At 43.6% G+C, this 23,855-nt stretch overlaps 4 protein-coding genes across 6 annotated transcripts in view; 2 read left to right on the top strand and 2 right to left on the bottom strand.

Moving 5' to 3' along the window:
* The window catches only part of LOC147030830 (disintegrin and metalloproteinase domain-containing protein 10-like), a 73,344-nt gene extending 70,944 nt beyond the window's left edge, over positions 1-2,400 (top strand). For both annotated transcript variants that reach the window (XM_085875330.1, XM_085875329.1), the window contains one exon: positions 1,640-2,400. In XM_085875330.1, the coding sequence (XP_085731456.1) occupies positions 1,640-1,725 (86 nt within the window). In that variant the 3' untranslated portion in view covers positions 1,726-2,400. The remainder of the gene's footprint in view (positions 1-1,639) is intronic.
* A 613-nt stretch (positions 2,401-3,013) lies between these two features.
* LOC147030829 (lipoprotein lipase-like) lies at positions 3,014-11,229 on the bottom strand. The gene is made up of 10 exons (XM_085875338.1): positions 11,015-11,229; positions 10,144-10,301; positions 9,844-10,023; positions 8,139-8,256; positions 7,763-7,996; positions 7,135-7,371; positions 5,746-5,872; positions 3,932-4,159; positions 3,692-3,785; positions 3,014-3,585 (listed from the first exon to the last, which is right to left on the bottom strand). Exons 1-9 carry the CDS (start codon positions 11,112-11,114, stop codon positions 3,698-3,700), a joined length of 1,470 nt encoding a protein of 489 aa, XP_085731464.1. The 5' UTR covers positions 11,115-11,229; the 3' UTR covers positions 3,014-3,585; positions 3,692-3,697.
* A 2,253-nt stretch (positions 11,230-13,482) lies between these two features.
* Positions 13,483-23,855, top strand: part of LOC147030826 (centrosomal protein of 78 kDa-like) — a 97,897-nt gene continuing 87,524 nt past the window's right edge. The window contains exons 1-3 of one of the 2 annotated variants that reach the window (XM_085875331.1): positions 13,483-14,951; positions 15,083-15,206; positions 15,418-15,596. In XM_085875331.1, the coding sequence (XP_085731457.1) occupies positions 15,509-15,596 (88 nt within the window). In that variant the 5' untranslated portion in view covers positions 13,483-14,951; positions 15,083-15,206; positions 15,418-15,508. The remainder of the gene's footprint in view (positions 14,952-15,082; positions 15,207-15,417; positions 15,597-23,855) is intronic. The other variant, XM_085875334.1, reaches the window with a different exon arrangement.
* Positions 15,689-22,955, bottom strand: LOC147030828 (uncharacterized). Its single transcript, XM_085875339.1, has 2 exons — positions 22,617-22,955; positions 15,689-22,276 (listed from the first exon to the last, which is right to left on the bottom strand). Exon 2 carries the CDS (start codon positions 22,268-22,270, stop codon positions 21,230-21,232), a length of 1,041 nt encoding a protein of 346 aa, XP_085731465.1. The 5' UTR covers positions 22,271-22,276; positions 22,617-22,955; the 3' UTR covers positions 15,689-21,229.

Below are 23,855 nucleotides of genomic sequence, written 5' to 3'. Positions count from 1 at the left end.
TGTCTGTGAGCAGGATATCTCAAAAAGTTATTGACGGATTTGGGCAAAACTTAGTTGGCAAGGTGCTTGTGTGTCAAGGACGAACTGATTATGTTTTGGTGAAGATCTGGGTCCGGATACTATAAATTTTAAAGTGGATCTTCACCATTGAGAGATAGGACCAAAACCGATAATGTAGCATGATATCTCAAAAAGTTGTTGTTGGATTCGGACGAAACTTGGTGGATGTGTTGAGTAGGCGACCATAACAAGCCAATTCTATTTTGGTTAAGGTCCGGCTGCAGATCCGGCCTATCAGTGCGATACGAAACGTAAACTGTTCAGCTTGGTGGAGCTATGCGTGCCACTGAGTGCCGTACTAGTGTTTCATGTTAATGTACAATGAAGTGTTGCAATGTACTCATCCTCCATATGATAGCTGCACACACTGTTCCACCACTGTTCAAAAACAAAGATATTCCAAACTGATATCAATGATGACCTCTGAACATTTGAAAACGAGGCATTCTGCTTCAGCTTACTTGCAGTATCCTTCAAGTTACGTAATGTTCTGTACCCTGGGCAAACCTTGCATTTCCTGATTAATGTTTCTTGATGAAGTCATTGATGCAGAAACAGCAGCCCCACGTGTGCATGACCATCCGTTTTGGCTTTCGGGCTCTCGGTGGTGTTCAAGGCCCGTAGTTTGGTTGCAGGAAATGCTGACTTGTGCACTTCCCCTTCGAGGTTGTCTTTGGTCATATGAGCTGCTGAGATGTAAAGGGGCTCTCCCACATTATACAAGTTCAGAAAAAAAAATGTTTTCAAGGTTCAGGTCCTCCTTGGACTGTCAGGATGGCCTAGAGGTTTGCACACTCACCTCTAAATTGTCTAGCCTGAGTTTGAATCTCGGGCCAGCTATAAACTGCCATCCTGGTGTTTCGCGAGCAGGGTGATTCAAGGTGTGTGCCATCTCTCTGATGGATGTTCAACTGAGCGTCTGTCAGCATAAGTTGGTGGACGTTAAATATCCCATGTCATCCTTCGCGAAGAGTCGACGAGCTCTCGCCAGCACCCTGAATAAATTGCAAATTCCTGCTCCAACATACAGGGGGCACTGCATCATCAGCACAGCCACGCATCCCAACAGTGATGCAAACCAGCAGTCACATGCTGCACACTAAATTATCGCATACAACTCTCACTGAACAAAGATGAGGAACATACTTTTTGAAAATGGCTGTTAACACCAAAGGTGGACTGACCTTGAAAGATCCTCTTCTTCATGTCCCTTCATGGGAAGTGTACCTGACTCATTTTGGCTATTGGTGTGGGACAGCCCAGTTTACTTCTCAGGGGACCGATCAGGTGAAATTGTACTCCATCTGGGATTGAACCCAGAACCAGAGACAGCTTACACGTAAGCACCTTAAAAAGCTGAGCAACCATGCCACTCCTGAAATACTTCCCAAATCCAAAGAAATGAGAGCGATAAGGTCAAGCAATGCAATAGGGATGCTGACATAATTTCCTTTGAACATATGCAAAAATTCAACAGCAGATGCTAATGACATCATGGTGTTCAGGAGACTCTTACTCGAAGCCTTCACTGAGCGGTGTGTGTGGGTGTGTGTGTGTGTGCGCGCGTGTGATTTTGCAGGAATGTCCACACTGCGAAGGCAGAGGGAGCGAAGAGTCCGCAACCGCCGTGTACCGCAACAGGAGCTGCGTCAACTACGGCAGTGACACCGGGTGGAGGGGACAAACCCTCGCTTGCTGGACATCCATTTTGAGGCACCCTGAGCACTTGCAAGGCCCTCTTACGAACATTCTGTGGAACCAACAATCAGGAATGGATTTGGTCCAATCACACACAGCTCCTCCTCTTAATGCCCCTTCATGGGAACCAAAACGTCTGTACAAACTCTTGTTTACCAGAAATAAGCATGGCGGCGAAAATATGAAATGTACATAGCTATATTTTGCTACCACTTTCGTTATTAATAAAATAAAATGTGCGACTGTAAAGTAACGCACTATCGTCAAAAAGGTTTGCGAAACACTGTCCACCGCTTTCATACTTTGCTACCATAATGGCTGCAGTTGCCGCATCACTCACTTTGGGTCCCACACGGTGGCCCAGGTGTTCATCCCGACGCCGGTGTTTGTCCTGCGGATTAAATACGACGCCGGTTGCTTGACTGTCAAGGTAAGCAGCGACCTGTGTACCATTCTCATCGAAATGGAATAACGATCGAAGCCCAGTGACCTCCGTGTCACTGGCATTTGCGGGTTTGTTTTACTTAACGTTGCACTAATATAGAACTCGAGTTTCTAAGATCAAAAGCATCTTCAAAGAAGTACATGAACTGATTGAAATGATTTATTTTATTGTGAATAAAGTTTGCTGCGTGAATGTGATCATAGCTTCCAGAGCCATGAATTGTTCTCCGCTTTGGAATCCTCGCCATGTTAGACTTGGATAATTAATCGGTATAACTTCATGCACCCCACTTTGGGGTCGACGTAAGTAAGCCTCCAGGACAAAAGGCATTCCAATCGATTTCCGACAAAAACGAATGCTGCTACTTACAAGACTTAACATGTTTGGGTGTTAAAAAAAAAAAATCCATTTGAATAAAGGTTCAGTGGCTGGGACAGGCTGTATTTGTTGAATTTTGTGCTTTTGAAGGCCGTACAAACATTTGGACGATGTGATTTCTCTGTGCCTCCTGTAGGTTAGAGCAGAAATTTGCAATTTGTGTTCATAGTCTTCGCGAAGGACACCGTGGGATCTTTAACGTCCAACAACCAATGCCGGCAGACAGGATGCGTAGCTCTGCTTAACGTTTATCCGAGACCAGCACGCGCATTGATCACTGGCCCTGCCTGTGAAACACCAGGATGACAGTTTTTATAGCAGGGTTGGGATTCGAACCCAAGCGAGACAGCTGATACGCGAATGTGCTTACCTCTAGGAGTCCAGGACATTCGCCCAGCCTTAATGATGCAAGGTTAAGACGGGTAACAATGGTTGGCACGTTAAGGAAGCTGCTTCCATGTTTATTATTTAAAATGAGCATGGTGTACAGAAAAAAACAGTGTTAAAATACTTGTACAAAACTATATACAGTACATGACGTTAATAACTTATGCCTGATGGCATGAATAGAAGTTAAAATATGTACAGGACACTTAAATGTGCACCAGTCATTTTGGCAGTGTTTGCTGGTTTGAGGTTCTTTTACGGTTTCAACTCAAGTTGCTGGATTTGACCGGAAAACGAAGCACCTGAGCATTGAGGGTTCAAGTCACAACTCCAGTGAACTAATTTACCTTTTGTGCTCCTTATAAGGATCTTATCAGATAAAAAAAAAACGTGCAATTGGTTTTGAACCATGCTGTATATACACGTTGGTTAATACACAACTAATAGTAAGAATGTATCAGAAAGATAAGAAATTACTGATGGGAAATGATACGATTAGACATGGCACTTAATGGTGGAAATTTCAAACTTTGAGTGTCATGTGAAGTTCAGGGTCGCCGTAGAGGTTTGGCCTCAAACGACGGCTCGGACGGTCCAGCTCCCGAATGTTGCTTCTTCTGTGGAAGGAAAGAAACGTTCGAAGGCACGGCTTGTTTCACGGATGACAAGGCGAAGAGAGTGAAAGCAAGTGAAGGTTGAGGGTTTGAAACAAAAATGATTTACCCGCTGCTAGCTGCTCTGACACTTCACAAACATGATCTGTTCTCGCGCAGGTGCCAATTCGACATCTTGTCCGTCTTTACTGCAAAATTTCATCCTGCACCATGGAGGGGTGGAAAAGGAGCGGTACGAACTCGTGAAATGCCTCATTTGATCCACGACTCGACTTGTAAGTAGAAAAATTCCATGTTAATTCCGCAACACTGCAATTCTCTGGTTTTTGAACTACCAATTAGAACTTACTTTTGCTGAGTTTCTCCACTCTTGAGGATCAGTCGATGGATGAAGATCATTGGGTTGGCCGTGGACTCGCTCCACCAAGACGACGATAGGCGCTTCAATGTTGTCCACACAGAGCTGTACCAGGCTGCGGGCACAGGCCAATGCAAACCCACGTGGGTTATCTCACCAATATCCGTCTCTGTTGTCACCAGGAAGGACTGTGTGCGGTTGGGCTTGACATCTGCCTTCCTGCCAAAATAAGAGTAAGAATGGTGGTTGAGAAAAAAAATTCCATTATTTTTTTCTTTCTTTCGTTTTTTTAGTATACGGAGCCAAGGCTCATGGAAGAGCTAGAACACCGAAAGGAACAGGACATTACGGAAGAAAACGAACAGTTGAGAGGGAGGAAACTCCAACAGCAGGGTTGAAGGACAAAATAGAGGGAGACTTGGACAAATAATGGATGCAGAAGGAAACTCTCAGGAAGGAAAAACTGGAAATTTAGAAAGAGGTGCGCTCGGTGGTGGGGAGGGAGAGGTAAACGGGGGTAAAAAAGATCATGGCTTTGTATGGGGGATGATCTGAGATGGTGGTGAACAGCTGTCTTGAAAACCTGGAGGGAAGAATGAGATTGAAGAGGATGTGGAAGTTGGTTCCACAGGTGGGATAAAAATAGGAACGAACGAGTGGAGGTGAGCAGTGATTCTGGATTTAGGTAATTTCACCAGAAGGGAGTTGATGGTGGACTGCATGCGCCCTGCAAAAACCTGGGGGGGGGGACAAAACACAGAAAGAGCAGAGGGTGCCAGACCAGAAAGGAGGCGGTAGAAGTCATAGAGACCACTGATCTCTCTGCGATGGGCAAGTGATAGGCCCATAGACTCAGTTTCATCGCAGGAGATTCCAATGATCTTGAAAGCCTTGGTTTCCACATCATCACGCTGAACAAGGTGTGAGGCAGGGGCACCAGCCTAGAGGGGAGAGCAGTATTTCATCAAGCTGTAGATGAAGACCTTGTAGGTGTGGAGGAATTCAGGTGTACCAAGGAAGTACTTTGTACAACAGAGGATGCCTAGTTTGTGACTGGCTTTGGAGGCCAATTTTGAAATGTGGTTTACCCAAGAAAGATCATGGCTTTAGTGAGACCCAGGGGTTTGAGTGACTGAACTTCCTCAAGAGGATTGCTAAGAAAGTATATTGGGTGGCTGGGGGTGGGGGGGGGGTTTGCCATGTGTTCCTTTCAGATAGAGATAGAGAGATAGAGATTGGGATAGAGATAGAGATAGATAGATTTCTTCGGAATAAAAGACATATTCCAAGTTTTTGACCAATTTGTGATTTTGTCAAGGTCTGAAGAGAGGAAAGAGGCTGCTGCCTGACTGTTAGAAGGATGAGGGATGTCATGCCACAGGGTGGAGTCATCAGCAAATGGATAAAGAGGATTTTCCATTGTTTCAAAGAGATCATTTTTGAAGATTAGGAATAGTACCGTGCCCAAAAACATTGCCTTGGGCCACTCTGGTCTTAACAGGGAGAGGAGATGAAAATATTCCGTTGAGTGCCATACGGCTACGAGAGAAGAGGAAGTCAGAAAGCCATGTATCGAGTGGCTTTGGATGCCATAGGCAGAGTTTGAAGAGCAAGGCAGGATGCCAGACTGTATCAAAAGCTCAAGACATGTCTAGAGAGACGACTCTGATATCATGTCTGATAAAACGTGCCTTATGTTATGCATTTCCAAACTCTTAAAAGTACCTGAATCAAATTATGAGTAATGATCTTTATAGGTCCCTTTGCAGAGAAGGACCCAGGTCCCACACGACAACATTGCTTACATTGCCACAGGAAGCTCCTCAACATTGCCCTTTGTGCCAAAGAGTGACAGTGTGAAGGTCGGCCTTGTGTCCTGTTGCTGCATTGCCTGGGAGTTGCTGACGGCAACCTTGAGCTGGTAATGATGCACTGGGGTGGAAAGATTGGAGTAGAGCTGGTAAGGTACACAATAGAAGGACTGTTGGTGATAAAAGTAACATTTCTTTGTTTCAGATAAAAACAGAACAAGATGACCAAAACAAAATGTTTAGTATTATCAAAAACTTTTTTTTGATGTCTTGCAAGTGTCACTAGACATGGCGCCATTATGGTTAGAGCGTCCACTTTGAGTCTGTTAGGTCAGTTATACCAAAAACAAAACCTGCAACGAGATGTTTCTTTGTTTGGTACTCTGCACTTCGAGGATATAGCACAGTCTGGTGTGTGTGTGTGTGTGTGTGTGTGTGTGTGTGTGTGTGTGTGTGTGTGTGTGTGTGTGTGTGTGTGTGTGTGTGTGTGTGTGTGTGTGTGTGTGTGTGTGTGTGTGTGTGTGTGTGTGTGTGTGTGAGCTCTTCCATGAGGTTTTGGCTCTATAAATTTTCATTTTATTTTTAAGGATGCTTGCCAGATCTGTTATGTATGAGTTATGAAGAAAGAAATGCAATTGAAACTTCATTTCTCGTAAGAGGTCAGTGATTTGAGTGGTAGGGTTTGATAAAAATGAAAGAAGGGACAACAACGAGACACAGAATAAGAGTGTAGAATATTAGAATACAGTGAAGTAGGGGAGGCAAGCATTCTGCCATATTTCGTCATCATCATAATCATCAGCTTATTTTCAGTTCACTGCAGGACGAAGGCTTCCCTCGACTCGTTGGGAGTGTTAGTGTACTCACGTGTGCCACGTGTGGGATGGCGAGAGCATTTGGACAGGAATTTGTTCCTTGTTCAGGGTGCTGGCGATAACTCGCCGACTCTTCACAAAATACGCTTTGGGATCTTTAACATCCACTAATGACCGGTGCTGGTAGACGGGTCCTCAGGCTTAACATCCATCAGTACACACGCAGATGCCTCACCCAGGATGCTAAACACCAGGGTGTCGGTTTATATCTGGGTCAAGATTCGAACCCAGGTGAGACAGCTCAATAGTGAATGCACATACCTCAAAGGTATCTAGCCAGCCCCTCCTGTATTAATGTATGTAATAATAAATAGATTGCCCCCTTAGCTGTGACGTCAATAAAACGTTAGAATAAGGAATGAAAATTAACTTCAGGAGAAAATAACTATCATATGTTTTAGATTATATCATAGTGCATGTCAACATCAAAGTACCCTCCAAGACGTACACATTTCATAATGGTTAACAAGATGTATGGTCTTGCACACCGCCAGAAAGTGAGCTTTACCGCGGTAAGGCATGTCCCCTCGAGTCCGTAGGTACATCGTGGAGCTACGGCGGGTACGCACGGCCCGTGCACCGTAGCCCAGCATGTTGCATCGCATTTTACGGCAGTTCAGACAAAGGCCACGGTCAAATCGTTCAGCGTCCTTGCAGCGGTATGCACGGCCAGAACCGTGCAGGAGAGAGTCGATGAAGAGGTGCACGGAGCGTTCGTGCTCGCATTTAAAGGCTTGTGCAAAGGCTGGGGACACAAGAACGATGGGAGGGGTAGGGAGGAATTGTCAGGGAGGAATTGTCAGGGAGGAATTGTCAGGGAGGAATTGTCAGGGAGGAATTGTCAGGGAGTAATTGTCAGGGAGGAATTGTCAGGGAGGAATTGTCAGGGAGGAATTGTCAGGGAGGAATTGTCAGGGAGGAATTGTCAGGGAGGAATTGTCAGGGAGTAATTGTCAGGGAGTAATTGTCAGGGAGGAATTGTCAGGGAGGAATTGTCAGGGAGGAATTGTCAGGGAGGAATTGTCAGGGAGGAATTGTCAGGGAGGAATTGTCAGGGAGGAATTGTCAGGGAGGAATTGTCAGGGAGGAATTGTCAGAAAAATATCAAGAATGCTCAAGCCATATGAAACACCAACCGACGAGTCCGTGAGATGAAACTCCTCCGAAAATGTTACGGATGTCACACCCTGGCTGAGCAGTGCCTCCATTCGGGTAAATATCCATGTGCCCCACGGGCTGTTTGATGCCGATGCTGAGGCCCACGGAACCACGGGTAAAAGTGTGCAGCACATCCACAAATTGTGCGTCCTCTTGAGAGAGGCGCCGGTGGGAATCTATTCCCTCGAAACGAGGGCCGGCAGGGTCGAGACCTGGATGGCAAAGGTGCTGGCTTTTACCAATTTTCAGAAGCATTTGCCATTTCAAAGGGGTTTTTTTCCAAGAAAAAATCACGTTTTGCAATCTTAAACCATCCGCGCAAAATTTCAGAGATACGTCCGAATCCCAGCTCACCGGTGATCCTTCCAATTTGGTTTGTTTTGATCATATGGCTTCCGGCGAATCCTGCCGCATGTGCACCCAAGCTGTATCCGATGAGGTGTACCCTTTGCAAAGGATAATCTGTCTCCTTCTGCAGGATGGGTGAGAGCACGCTAAGACAGTTAGTGGTTTATACATTTCCCCATGTTTGCAGATAGGCTATGTCGGACCCTGTCATCCTATCCTACTCCAACTGCATAAAATAAAACAATGTCTGTATCCATCCATCCATCCATCCATCCATCCATCCATCCATCCATTGGGGCCATACTCTGTATGTGACTGCCAAAACAGTCTCCTGGGCTATTGGGCACTATCCTGGAAGGTCGCCATTCCAACACAGGATACTCGAATGTCTCAATCATCCCAGCAAGCTGGTACTCATTTTGCTGACCACAGAAGGATTACAGGCTGTCAACCCCACCTGGTACTAATTCAATGGTATAAGCAGAATTTGAACTCTGGACCCTAGGATCCCAAGCCCACCACCCTAACCATGAAGCCAACACCAGGCATAATGTCAGTATGTCTGTCCCAAATGAAATCGAAAATGGCTCGGCTGACCTCCACCACATTTTGCATTTGTGCTTGGGGTACCCAGGGTCAGGTCATGGGCATCATACTAAAATACGCAATTTGATGTCTGTCTGCCGCATGTGTTGGCTTAATGGTTCGGGTGGTGGGCTTGGGATACATTGGGTTGTAACTTATCCAATCTCAACCAAACTTGACAGGATTAAGGGTCAGACGATGGAGGTTGTAGCTACTTTATTTGCCCCCCTCCCAAAGGGGGTTTTCCGCCTTGGGCATAATCCGTGTTAAGGTGTATACCTAGCTTGTGACATTTTTTCCAAGGCCGCTTCCAATAACAACACTCATGATAATAGCATAATATTAATATCATTACAAAACAATATTAAGACTGATAATATACCCCCTCCCCAAGGGTTTTTTTTCCTCCTTCGACAAACGCCATGTAAACGTGTATAAATAGCTTATCGTGGCTTTTTGTGGAGCACCCCCACTGGATGTAAAAAAAATTATAAACCACACTCATGTAACAGTCACTACTGCTGGTTAACACAAAACTGAAAGAGCCCCCCCCCCGTTTTTTGTGTGTTTCTTTTGTAATGTCTCTGCTCTTACTCATCTTGCTCTCTCAGCTCCCCGACCAGACTACTCAGGAACTCCAGGATCCTTGTAGATTTACAGTAACCCTCTCCTGGTTAAACACCAAAAATCAAGGTTCACTGCACACCTCACCTCCTTTGATGCTCTTTTTTTCCCCATCTGTGAACCCCCCCTTCTGGAGTTGTTTCAATCCTATCCTTTGATGCAAGGTTTCAAGCAGGCACTTCACTGCCATCTCATATCACCCCCACCCCACCCCCATCCCTGCCATAATTTTCTACTCACATTAACCCGACTGAACCCAACCTTATTACTTGCAGGTTGCTGTGTTTCTTGCTCTCCTTTTTCTTCTCTTTTCCTTTTCGTGTTTTTTAATTCCCTTGCTTGTTGTCCCACTCTGGCTCGACTGCCCCACCTGCAGTTGTCGATGGCCTTTTGACTCTCCTATAACCTTATTCCATGAATCTGGATCTGGTAAAGAATTTTTTTCCGTCCGGATGTATCGTTTTAGTGGTGGGAAAGCAAAGTCATCGTCTCGGTTTCTCACCTGCAACCACCACAAGAAGGTGGCAATGTCCTGTCCAACATATTGAGTGTTTTCAGCGGCCACTGGGTAGTGCTGATGGGCCAAGAGCAACCAATCAACCACGATGACGTTAGAGTTAGGCTCACGGATCTGCAGCGCCGCCACCATATCCTCGACCCATGCCTCCAACATCCCGATCACCTGCAGAAGGTCCACAGGCTACCTTAGGACGATCCCACAAGTGACCGGCAGGTCCGACAGCTGTATAATGGAAGGTATGTTGCAATTCCCATTAATGCTGAATTCAGAAGCCGAACGAACCGTCCAGCCATGGATGATGAGGAAGGATTGAGGTGCGTCCCTCTGGAAACTGCACAGGTCGAGGGTACTCGGGTGTCCGGGCAGCAAGTCACAACCCAATGAGAACAACCCCTGCTCGGGTTGTTGTAGCCGGAAGCTACTGCGTATCGAAGACAAAGCTGCAGACAAAACGCAAATGTGGGTTGTACGTCAACAGGTACAGCTGGATACCATAACAACAAGTTTGTACATCGTTTTGATCAAGATGCATGATGAGCTGCTTTATTTATATGCCACAAGACGGTGACATCTATATATTACATCCGCAAATGTTGGAAATTTTGGACCACCACCTCCGAACACAATGCAATGAATTGAAGTGACCTTTGCACACAAGGCAATGCATTCGCGAGGACACCATTTAAATGCACATTGTACACGATTGGACTATACATACTATTATGCGAAACTGCACGTTTTCTGCATGTCAATGTTTTTTTGTTTTTTTTGCAAACTTTACAAAAAAATATATTGTGCCCGATAGTAACCCCACCAGGACCCTCGCGCGATGTGCTCGAGCAGCCAACAGCAGCACAGCATCAGATGCTTCAACCAATGGGGGCACGGGATGCGGCCACACCTCCCATTCATTTCATACTTTCTTCTCTCCCGCGGACAAGCCTGACCCTGTCCGGTGCCCCTGGATTTAGAAGCCAACCCCGCTATAAAAAATCCCGACATACATTTTCGCCGCAATTTCAACAGTTTATCAAAGTTGCCAGTTCGAAGTCGCCGACGGAAGACCCAACTATCAGCACAGGTATGTGCTAGCAGTCACCACATTGACGTTTGTTGCGGGAATACAGGGTTGAGGCGATTTCTCGCGGTTTACCTTCCCGCGAAAGCGTGCCGTTGGAACTCTGACCGAGGACCGGCGAGAGAACCGCGCACAAGTACATGGTGACCACGAAGGACGTAAGGGGCTGAGCCATCGCTCCTCGCTCCCTGTCGTTCCTTTGGCCTCCAAGAGGGAGCGTAAGAATCGCTTGTAATTAATTTCTGCGGGACTTTGCTGGCCAATGCGCGGCAACGATTATGGAAACGTAGTGCCACGCTCATTTAAATAGCGAGTGGGCGGGGACTCGGCCCTAACTCTTCTCGCCTGATGCTGCTGAATATTGAATGCCTCGCTCGGACGATTCCCATTGGCTGCGATGGCTCTCACACCCACAGAGCGCGAGACGATGGGCGTGGCTATACCGACTGACCGCGAATAACCCCGACGGGGAGCGCAGTCTCCTTTTCTTTTACAAACAACGAGCTCGGTTGCAGCGAAAGGAAACTATTTGCTTCCTTCTCGTCATGGCTGTCGTGGTTGTAAAGGCCGCGGTTCAAATTGCACCACCTCACAGATCGCTCAGTATCTTTATCTTTGGCTGAGAGGGGTTTGACCTTGTTCAGAGTTTATGGGAATGTGCCAAAGGGTTGTACACCCCAAGAGGGAATGTCAAAGCAGTTGGATGGTATTCATAACATTGATAAGAGAGCTTGGCGTTTTGTATTCACGACGGTGTGTTCAAAGGCTCTCTCTGGAACCCTCACCTATCGGCTGGAACCTCAATTGGTGTTCACAAATTATGGGACTTCATGTGCTCATCACACTCCTTCTTCTACTTCCTTAACGGCCACAATCATTATTCCCAAGTTCTTGTGGGGTTGACGGGGGTGGTCTCGGCGTTTCACGAACCGGCTGGCCAGGCCTGACGTTCCACCGTGTGATCATCACACAATTCCCTTTTTTGTGCAAGGATCTATAAGCTCATGGTGGAGCTGAATGACAAAGGTCAGCAGGTTCACAAACTACTTCAGGGCATGAGGAGAGGGAGGGGGTGGACAATAGACGTACACAAGGAGGAACAACACAAAATGAGTATGGTACATAATGGTGGCTCAGAGAGGAGTCCATAATCTGAAGGAATCATCGTGTCGGAACAGATGAGGAACACGAGACAAAAGACACGGGGAGACGATTCCACAATTCAGTCTTGAAGACCAAACCCAATTTTGAGGTCTTTCTTAAAAACTCAATTTGGCACCACCGATTATATGGTCTTATCATATTGGCATTTTGAAGAAATCAAATTATGAGTTTTTTTTTGTCAAATTATTTTGTTTGGGCCTAAAACACTTCCCTCCACCCACGAAGGAATGGGGACAGGGATCATTTAATATTATCTTTCACATAGCTACACAGGCTTAGACTTAGACACTATGTAGAGCGATTAAAAATATATACATATATATTAAAAAATTCCAACTTTTTTTCTAGGTTAAAATTTATTATTATTATTTTTTGCTTAGAACACTCCCTGACACTCACTGATGAACCTCTGAAAGTTTGACGAAGACTCGTTCAGCCAGCTCTGAGAAAAATGGTGATGCGCAAAAATCTCTTTTATAGTTACAGATAGCATAGGTGTGTTTCGGGGGTGGGGGGGAGGTCTTGGAGGTCTGGACCCTGTCCTCAAGGAGGAATAAAAAACAAAAAGAAATCCCCCAAAAGGCCCCCAATTGTTTTTTTTTTTTTAATATTGTATACATACATGATCGAGGCTCGTGGAATTGAGTGAGAGCAGAATGGAAGGGGACGAAATGACAAGGGGGAAACAACAACAGCCGAATAGAAGTGAGGGTGAGATATAGGGGAGGGGTTGGGAGAAGGACAAAAGGGCATGGACAAGCTGTACTCAAGCTGAACTGGAACAGAACTCGGTCGAGCGCATACCTCCGCCACGGTGAACAGTTTACATTTTGTCTCCTTCTAATAGGCTGGATCTGGATCCGGACCTGAACCAAAACCGAATCGGCTTGGTCTTGTAACCTAACCAACTCATCCACCGAGTTTTGTTGTAACTCGTCCACAACTGTTTTGAAATATCGTGCTATCGTTTTTGGTCCTATCTCTCAATGGAGAAGAATCACTTAGAAATTCCAGAATCCGGATCCGGATCTTCACCAAAATCGAATCAATTCGTCATTGTCACACACCCAACCTGTCCACCACGTTTTGTCCGAATCCGTCCACAACTTTGAGATCTCCCAGACAGACGGACAAACCGGTAAAAACATAACCTCCATCCACCTTCAGTGACAGAGTTAATGAAGCAAAGCAAGAAGAGAAAGGGAAAGGCTGGGATGAAACAAACAAAACAAACCAATCGATACCTAACAAACAAAAAGAGGTGAGGACGGTGGGAAATCACAATAAACTTGAAAAGGGAGTACTTGGGAACACGGTCATTTGGGGTAGAGGGGACCATGAGTATGGATGGTGGGTGGGGGGGGGGGTGAAATGCTGTCTTGAAGCCCTGGTTTGAAAGATGGGACTGAACAGTCTGGGGAAGTTGGTTCCACAGGTGAGAGAAAGGAGGAACAAATGAGTGGAAGTGAGCAAGAAGAGGATTAATGGCAAACATTGTGTGCCCTGCAGAAACCTGGGATGGACAGAGACAAAAAGGGGCAGAGGGTAAAAGACCAAAAAGGAGGTGGTGGAATTCAGAGAGGTCACCGACCTGTCTGCAATGCGAGAGCAACAAGCATAAACACTGAGCTTCGGTGTGAGAGATGCCAATGATTTTGAGGGCCTTGCATTCCACGGCATCAGGAAGGGCAAGACTTGAGGCAGGGCCTAAAGAGGAGAGCAGTACTCATTAAGCTGCGAATGAAGGCCTGGTAGGTTGTCAAAAGTTCAGCTGTGCCAAGGAAAGACCTTGCATGATGAAGGATGCCCAGTCGGTGGTTTGCTTTGGAGGCAAACTTTGAAATGTGGTTTACACAAGAAAGCTCATGCCTGATAGTGAGACCCGGGAGTTTGAGAGACTGAACTTCCTCAAGAGGACTGTTAAGAAAGTATATAGAGGGTTTGTCTTGCGGTGCTTTCAGAGAGAGATCGTGCGAGTGTGAGATTCGTCAGGATTGAAAGACACACGTTCCAAGTGTTTGAACAGGTTCTGATTTTTAAGGTCTGAAGAGATGGAAGAGGCTGCAGCCTGCCTGTCTGAAGGATGAGGGATGGCACGGCAGAGAGTGGAGTCGTCAGTAAATAGATAAAGGAGAGATCATTGATGAAGATCAGGAATAGGAGTGGGCCAAAAACACAGCCTTGGGTCACTCCATCCTTAACTGGGAGAGAAGATGAAAGGATTCCTTTGACAGACACATGTTGGCTTTGAACAGGGGTCTCCAACCTGCGGCCCGCGGGCCACATGCGGCCCCTGAGACGGATTTATGCGGCCCGCGGTGCCATATTAAGTTTACATTACAATGCGGCCCGCAATACTGCCAATTTGTCAGGGTCAATGATCAAAGCGTTCTGTAATTTTTATTTTTATTTTGATTCATATAAGACACATGTGTTTTTAACACGATTATTCATTTATGATATTCGTTGGCAAGAAAAATATATTCAGCACTAATTTTTGTTGAAATTTCCGCTTTTAAAATTACATTTTAAAAACTATTTCATAAAGCATTTTATTCAAACGTTTTATTACATTTAAAAAAATATTTCATTAAACATTTTATTTTTATAAGGGGGACTTCACACACTTCCCTCGCCTTGAAGTCCTGTGAGTTGTGTGACGCACCTGACTTTGCCACCAGCACAATCGGTTGCCTCAGGGTCGAGTTCGCTGCCCGTTTCAAGGATCTCCGATCGTACAGCCGGCAGTTCCAGTTGTTTTCTTCGCCATTTGATGTTGACTGCGACACTGCCCCTCCTGATGTGCAGATGGAGCTCATCGACCTGCAGTGCTGTGACGATTTGAGGGGTAAATATCTTGCCTCTCCCCTGCTGGATTTTTGGAGCCTCCACATCCTCCCTTCCGGCAATTATCCCAACCTCGTGTGGCTCGCCCTTAACACAGCATCAATATTTGGCTCTACCCACTGTTGCGAGCAGCTCTTCAGTCGCATGAAGCTGCTCAAAAACCAGACGCGTGCCCAGCTGACGGACGCCCATCTCGGTGACGTTCTGTTGCTCTCTGTGTCCTCCATCAAACCGGACGTTGTAACACTCTCTGCTGGTAAGCAGCACCAGCCATCTCATTGAATGTGCTCGTAGGCCCTTTCATGTAACTTTATTTTTCTCAATTGTGTTTAGGTTTACATGTGCGTTTTCAATAAAAACTGTACTTAACTGTTTTTTCACGTTTTTCGGAATTTAGCGTCCTTTTTTGGGGTGCGGCCCTCCGCTTCTCACCACCACTTTGGTTTTGTGGCCCTCCGCCCAAAAAGGTTGAAGACCCCTGGCTTTGAGAGTAGAAGAAGTCAGAAAGTCATGTTGGTCTTGGATGGCATAAGTAGAGAGTTTGGCGAGTAAAGCAGGATGCCAGACTGTATCGACAGCATGAGATATGTCTCGAGAGACGGCTCTGATCTCCTTTCTGACATTGAGGGCCTCCATCCATTGTTTGGTGAGTAGAAGCAGCATGTCACTTTTGAAAAATGTCACTCAGCATGATACGCTCAACATTTACTTTTGAAATAATGTGAGAATAAACATGAATGATGTTGATGTCAAATTTTATTTCACAAACAGGATATTCTACACCCATTTTAGACAAATTGAACCTCCGCCACCCAATGTTGCAGCAGCATTTCATGGTGGGTGATAAAAGTAGCTCAGAGCTTTGACTCTGACAAACCGTGAGTTTTTTGGTGTGGGCCTATTTTTTTTTCTATTTTTTTGTGTGGGCCGAAAGCACTTCCCTTCATCCACGAAGGAATGGGTTCAATATCATTTAATATCACCTTTTACATTGCGACAAAAGTTTATGCATGATAGAGCAATTTAAAAAAAACATCCACCTTAAAAAAAAAGATATCGTGCATATTGAGTGTATATTGAAAACCGTTTAACAGAGGAAATTGAAACTTTAGCACGTGTTACATGACCATTTGATATCACACATATTGAGTGTATATTGAAAACCGTTCAACGGAGGAAATTGAAACTTTAGCACATGTTACATGACCACTTGATATCACACATATTGAGTGTATATTGAAAACCGTTCAACGGAGGAAATTGAAACTTTAGCACATGTTACATGACCATTTGATATCACACATATTGAGTGTATGTTGAAAACAGTTCAACGGAGGAAATTGAAACTTTAGCACATGTTACATGACCATTTGATATCACACATATTGAGTGTATATTGAAAACAGTTCAACGGAGGAAAATGAAACTTTCCCACATGTTTCATGACTATTTTATATCGTTCATATTGAGCGTATATTGAAAACCGTTTAACGGAGGAAATTGAAACTTTACCACATGTTACATGACTATTTGATATCACACATATTGAGCGTGCATTGAAAACCGTTTAACAGAGGAAATTGAAACTTTCCCACATGTTACATGACTATTTTATATCGTGCATATTGAGCGTATATTGAAAACCGTTTAACGGAGGAAATTGAAACTTTACCACATGTTACATGACTATTTGATATCACACATATTGAGCGTGCATTGAAAACCGTTCAACGGAGGAAATTGAAACTTTACCACATGTTACATGACTATTTTATATCGTGCATGTTGAGTGTATATTGAAAACCGTTTAACGGAGGAAATTGAAACTTTCCCACATGTTACATGACTATTTGATACCGTGCATTTTGAGTGCATATTGAAAACTATTCAATGGAGGAAATTATAACTTTCCCACATGTGACATGACCATTTGATGTCACACATATTGAGTGTACATCGAAAACCGTTCAACAAAGGAAATTGAAACTTTCCCACATGTTACATGACCATTTGATATCACACATATTGAGCGTATATTGAAAACCGTTTAACGGAGGAAATTGAAACTTTACCACTTGTGACATGACCATTTGATATCACACATATTGAGTGCACATCGAAAACTTCAACGGAGGAAATTGAAACTTTACCCCATGTTGCATGACCATTTTATATCGTACATATTGAGTGCACATCGAAAACTGTTCAAAGGAAGAAATTCATACTTTACCATGTGTTACATGACCATTTGATATCGTGCATATTGAGTGTATATTGAAAACTATTCAATGGAGGAAATTGTAACTTTCCCACATGTGACATGACCATTTGATATCACACATATTGAGTGTACATTGAAAACCGTTCAACAGAGGAAATTGAAACTTTCCCACATGTTACATGACCATTTGATATCACACATATTGAGCGGATGTTGAAAACCGTTTCACGGAGGAAATTGAAACTTTACCACTTGTGACATGACCATTTGATATCACACATATTGAGTGTACATCGAAAACTTCAACGGAGGAAATTGAAACTTTACCACATGTTGCATGACCATTTTATATCGTACATATCGAGTGTATATTGAAAACTATTCAATGGAGGAAATTGAAACTTTCCCACATGTTACATGATCATTTGATACTGTGCATATTGAGTGTCTATTGAAAACTACTCAATGGAGGAAATTAAAACTTTACCACATGTTACATGATCATTTGATACCATGCATATTGAGTGTATATTGAAAACTACTCAATGGAGGAAATTATAACTTTACCACATGTTACATGATCATTTGATATCGTGCATATTGAGTGTACATCGAAAACCGTTCAACAGAGGAAATTGAAACTTTCCCACATGTTACATGACCATTTGATATCACACATATTGAGCGGATGTTGAAAACCGTTTAGCGGAGGAAATTGAAACTTTCCCACATGTTACATGACTATTTTATATCGTGCATATTGAACGTATATTGAAAACCGTTTCACGGAGGAAATTGAAACTTTACCACTTGTGACATGACCATTTGATATCACACATATTGAGTGCACATCGAAAACTTCAACGGAGGAAATTGAAACTTTAACCCATGTTGCATGACCATTTTATATCGTACATATTGAGTGTACATCGAAAACTGTTCAAAGGAAGAAATTCATACTTTACCACGTGTTACATGACCATTTGATATCGTGCATATTGAGTTTATATTGAAAACCGTTTCACGGAGGAAATTGAAACTTTACCACTTGTGACATGACCATTTGATATCACACATATTGAGTGTACATCGAAAACTATTCAGTGGAGGAAATTGAAACTTTACCACGTGTTACATGACCATTTCATATCGCGCATATTGAGTGTACATCGAAAACTATTCAACGGAGGAAATTGAAACTTTACCACATGTTACATGACTATGTGATATCACACCTATTGAGTGTACATAAAAAACCATCAACGGAGGAAATTGAAACTTTACCACGTGTTACATGACCATTTGATATCACACATATTGAGTGTACATCGAAAACTATTCAGTGGAGGAAATTGAAACTTTACCACTTGTGACTGTTTCCTTATTTTAATGTCCACAACATTGTTTTGTGACCTTTAAAGGTTATGCAAAGGTCAAATTTTGAAAGTTGTTGAACGAAACCGGGTTTTCGACATTTTGCAGCTAATAACCTGTCACTCGTACCACATCATGTTGATAATTTTTATAACTTGGTCAAACATTATAACATTGTCTCATCTTTGACTTCTGAAACAATCTACGTCGTCAAATACCGCTCGTGAACCATCGTCGTCTCCAGACTTGTACATTCTTATTATTTCTAATCAACCATCTCCCATCTGTGATGATTAAAAAAAAAGTCTAACCTAGACTATCTCATATCCTGAGTTTTTATTTTTTACTCCTTCCTCCCATCATTTCTCTTTCCTGGTATTGCATTTTTTTTTCTGTCCAATCCTGATTTATTAACAAGCAATCCAATTTGATGTAAAGTAGGATATCACCGATAACGATTTGGGGTTTTGTAAATGAGGCAACCTGCTTCACTTTGCTTCCTGCTAGCCTTGCTGTTATGTCAGTTGGTGTCAAGTGCTGTTACAGGTCTTGTCCAGAATTCTAAATGGATGACGCCTGAAGGTGTTAATAGGTGTTTCAGACTGGTGTTTAAAATTTTGAGTTTGTGCACACCTTTCCTTTTTATGGTTACCTTTGTAGAAATCTCTCCACAATCCCCAACTCGAACTGCACTCGGTAGAGTGCATAGCTCCGCCAGGCTGAACAGTTGACGTTTTCTATCCACCTGTAGTTACCAAAATTGAATCAATTTGTCCTTGTCACACACTCAAACAGTCCACCAGGTGGTTTGAGCTGAATCCATCCATAACCTTTTGAGATATGATGCTCACAAACAAACAAACAGGCATAAAAACAATCTCCATTCACCTTTGGTGGCAGAGGTAATACTGTCCACTAATTAAGTAATTATAAAGTTTTTCATGAACCCAGATCAGGTTTAGGTTTCGGTGTTTGTCCAACCCACGAACCTCCTGCGTCAAGGAAACTGCATCCCTCTGAACCAAAAGCATTGCCAATGAATGAATGGAATATTATGATTTTTATTAGGAGGCTTCAGCTGCTAACGTCACTCCAGATCCATCATGTGCCATCGGAGCACATGTATTCACGTGACAGTCATGAGCTAACCGAATCATTGGCTCAACATAGATACACAACATGCTGTCCATCGATAACCGTCCTCCATTGATCCCAATGAACCCAAACAAAACTTCATCAGAACAGATAACAATGAACACTGGGGCCCCACAAGGATGTGCTCTTTCACTCTTACTTTCTTTTCTCCATACAAAACGATTATATTTCACTCTCGATGTTAGCATTTTAAAATATGCATATGATGCTGTGATTGTTTAAGATAGTGAACTGGATTGTAGAAACACTATTCAGAATTTTGTCACATGATGGAGTGATACTTAACTTTTGAACACTCAAAAGACTGAAGAAAATGATTTTTTGACTTTGGGAAATACAAACCTCAGTTACCTCCAGTAACCATTAACAATGTTGATATTGAAATTGTTCACTCATATAAGTATTTAGGTATAATCATTGATGATAATCTATCATTGTCAGAACACAGTAAACCGCTGGTGTCCAAAGGACAACAATGATTTTTTATCTCTTTTTATCCCCTTATCGTTACTCAGGCAACTGAAATCAGTTGGGGTTGATAAAACTGTTATGAAGCTTTTTTATGCTTCAGTAATTGAGAGTGTTATCTTGTACGCTTACTGTGTCTGGTTTAGTGATGTCAAGAAAGGTGATTTGGTAAAACTGCAAAGAGGAGCAAAAAAGGCTGAAAGATCACCGGAGGAAAGACAAACACAAGTGTAATTTCTCATGAATGAGTTTTACCAAAGGCTGAATCCATTATAGTGGGGCAACTTAGCATAACAATTGTGCATTTTGTGAGGAAAGCACCAAATTTGGCACACCAGTAGCCTAACATATTATGAACAGATTTCGATATTGGGCCATCTCAAATTCAGCAGCTGATGGCTCTGGAAGCCATTTTTCAAAATGGCCACCAGTGGTGACTATAGTTTCACTTTAACATTGGTTTGAACATTTATTAAAAGCTGAATTAAGAAAAACATGACCTGTAGCCACCTCAAGTTTAAAGATAGCCGCCATTTTGCAAGATGGCTGCTAATTATTTGTTGTACCGGATAACTATCTCACTCAGAGAAATTGGTTGTTGAGAATGGTGGCAAACGAATCGTGGGCTGCGTCTGATTGATATGAATACCAACATCGCTTATGTAAAGTCAGTGGTTGTTGAGCATGGTGGCAAACGAATCATGGACTGCGTCTCATTCATATGAATACCGACCGACATCTCACTCATAGAAATTGATCGAGAGTTTTCTGATTTAAATGTTCTGAATCAGTGACACAATCTGCTCTGTTAATATTCTCTCAATTTTGTGAACACACACACACACACACACACACACACACACACACACACACACACACACACACACACACACACACACACACACACACACACACACACACACACACACGTGCATTCAAGTGCGGCCTTTTTGCACTTGCAATGCTTCAGACAGCTCTTCTTGCACTTGCACGATACCAGCCCATAGCAGGTGTGGGCTGTTTTGGGTAACTTCATCCAGTGTGGCTCGTACACCCCCTCGTCATTCTAGCCCCAGCCCCAGCTGGATGGAGGAGGCAGCCCCAACGTATTCTTCAAATACCAGCAGGACGTCTCTCCCCTTTGTGTGTGTGCGCATGTCGGGGAACTGGGTGAGGAGTCTCTGCTTCAGTCGTGTGGAGTGCACCCTTGTGTCGAGCTTAACCCCAAGCTGTTCCATTCTGGACTGATAGAGCTCTACGAGATTAGCTAACTTGAACACCGGTGCTGTCTCCTCATCTAGCCTAGCTTCTTCTATGTAGAGGACCAGTTCGGCGAAGACAATACGTGATACTTCTCGCTCCTTGTCTTTGTACTTGTGTCCCTCAGACTGGGCCTTTCTAACACGGTTGTGCAGCACTGATAAGCACTTCTTATGGTACTTGGCGTCCTGGGCGACCATGTCCCCGGCACTGAGTCGGCCGAGCAGTTCTGTGTCTTCAAGAATGGCTGCCCAGTCTCGAACTTTACTGTCCATTTGAAATGTTGCAACTTCGTGAACACCATCGGTTCCTGCAGGTTGTCTGCAGAAGAAACACTGGGCTTCTTGGGCCTTCTCTGTACTGGATGATCTTGAATGAAATCTGGTGCGTTTGCACGCATCTGGTACGTCATGGATCTCTACTTCTGTCATGAGTGTTCGCTTTTCTGCTCTTTGCAATTTTGTATTGTTATATTTGAGCTTGCAGGTTTGATGGTACAAAGCATTGTTTGCAACCATGGCCGCTTCAATGCCATACCCTTCGTTGAGTCTTTCCAACTGAAGTGTTCCTGGAAGTTGTCCAAGCTCACTGAATCTGATCAAATTGGCTGCGAGTGAACTGTACCCACTCCCAGAGTCTTTTCGCTTGGACTGTGAAGGACATGTCAGAGACTCTGCTTTGTCCTCTTGGCAAATGATACACAGCTTCCAGTTAGTCTGAGTTGGGTGCGTTGATGTTGATGGGACAGTACGCTCAAGGCCAACCAATTGGAAGCTCTTGGACATGGTCAAGTTGTTCAATGTTACACTAGGTATCTTCTGTTCACCAGCAACCACCACCATCAGGATCTGCAATGACACAATGTAGGATAAATTAGTTATGAATTAAACCGGTTTTCTCCAAGCCCATAGTCATAAATACTATTGCCACTTGTAAAATCTTGTACAGACGCTGGTGACGGCACATCGACAATTCACACCCATCATCTGAGTTACATGGCTTCATTCCCAATACGACCGAATTCATCCATATTTTGGTTACTTCGAGCCGATGTGCTGAGATGTGTTGTGATTGACTGTAAGAGTCAATAAAAAAGCAGTTTCAGAAAACGGAAGGGTTACTCAACAAACTGACCAAAACAAATTAACTTAGCCATGAAAATGGAAACTAGAATGGAAAACTACTTACAAATGGTTTGGCATTGCCGTCAATCGAACGAAGATAACCCGAAAACTAACGAGTTATCATGGTAAAGATATCTCGCCAACACGCCGGTATGAAGAGAGAGCTTCCTCACTCAGTAGCAAACTGGAACTGGCGCCGTGAAGGCAGAACGGAAATACATGCAGAACCTCGTAACCCGGTAATCCGTGACTGAGATAATCCTATGACCAAACTGCACCCCGCAAACCAAACTCAACTTGATTAACTACGGTTAACAATGGGATAGCATAGAGAACTATATGGGCACAGAACAAAATAACAATGAATCGAGTCAACGAGTGTAAGCTGGCAACTCAACCGTGTGCGATTCCGGGGTCAATATGCACGCACACCACTTCTACTACCACGTGCCAAGCCGATAGTGCTATGAATGTTTATCATTGGTTTTCATTCAGAATCTGTGTCTTAATAAGACTAATTAGTCCACTTTAACCTTTTTTTTCTCAACCAAATCAAATTGTTACTTTCTTTGACCATTATTGGACCTTTATTAGTAAATAAACTTTCACTATCAACCTGCATTCCTCTCCAGTAAAGCAGATATGTCATTACAGTAGCCACTGGCGGCCATTTCTCAAAATGGCCGCCACAGCCATCAGCGGCTGAATTTGAGATAGCCCAATATCCAAATCTATTCATAATACGATAGGCTACTGGTGTGCCAAATTTGGTGCTTTCCTCACAAAATGCACAATTGTTATGCTATATCTGGCTAAGTTTCCCCACTATTATGCAAAATGTGTCCACCTATTACATACGAGTTATGAACATACAGTATGAGGTCTGGTCGAAGGTAAGGATGTTGGACTTGCAGATCCAGTGGATTTTTCAAATAATTTGTTCCATTTTGTTTTCGTATTTTTCATGAGGGTCGGTAATATTAAAGGGGTCAATGGGGGGTGGTGGCAGAGAAATTAATTGATGAGGATTCAACCCCACACTGTTGTCTATTTCGCCAACCTGGAACGTCGTTCCGGGGAGCTTGTGAGATGGCTCGCCGTCCGTCCGTCCACAAATATTCACGACTTCTTCTCTGAAACTGCACATACGATTTCGATGAAACTTTCCCACAACGTTCATCACCGTGTATGTACCAAAGTTTTTTTCATGGCATTCAAAAAAATATATCAAAAAATCTGGCCCTGAGGGGTTCTTTGGGGGTTGCCCTCCAAAATAGGTATTTGCTTTTTTTCTCAGAATCTC

This window comes from Eptatretus burgeri, chromosome 3 (genome assembly GCF_056783735.1).
Source record: "Eptatretus burgeri isolate ZD-2024b chromosome 3, Ebu_testis_v1, whole genome shotgun sequence".
NCBI lineage: Eukaryota > Metazoa > Chordata > Myxini > Myxiniformes > Myxinidae > Eptatretus > Eptatretus burgeri.
This window is presented reverse-complemented; position numbering and strand designations above follow the sequence as displayed.

Coding starts and splice junctions, on each gene's coding strand:
- LOC147030829 (XM_085875338.1), bottom strand. CDS start 11,114: ATGGCTCAGCCCCTTACGTCCTTCGTGGTCACCATGTACTTGTGCGCG. Junction 4,160..5,745: donor GAGGAGCTTCCTGTGGCAAT/GTAAGCAATGTT, acceptor TTATTTTGGCAG/GAAGGCAGATGTCAAGCCCA. Junction 3,786..3,931: donor AGTGGAGAAACTCAGCAAAA/GTAAGTTCTAAT, acceptor TCCATGGTGCAG/GATGAAATTTTGCAGTAAAG.
- LOC147030828 (XM_085875339.1), bottom strand. CDS start 22,270: ATGGTGGTGGTTGCTGGTGAACAGAAGATACCTAGTGTAACATTGAAC.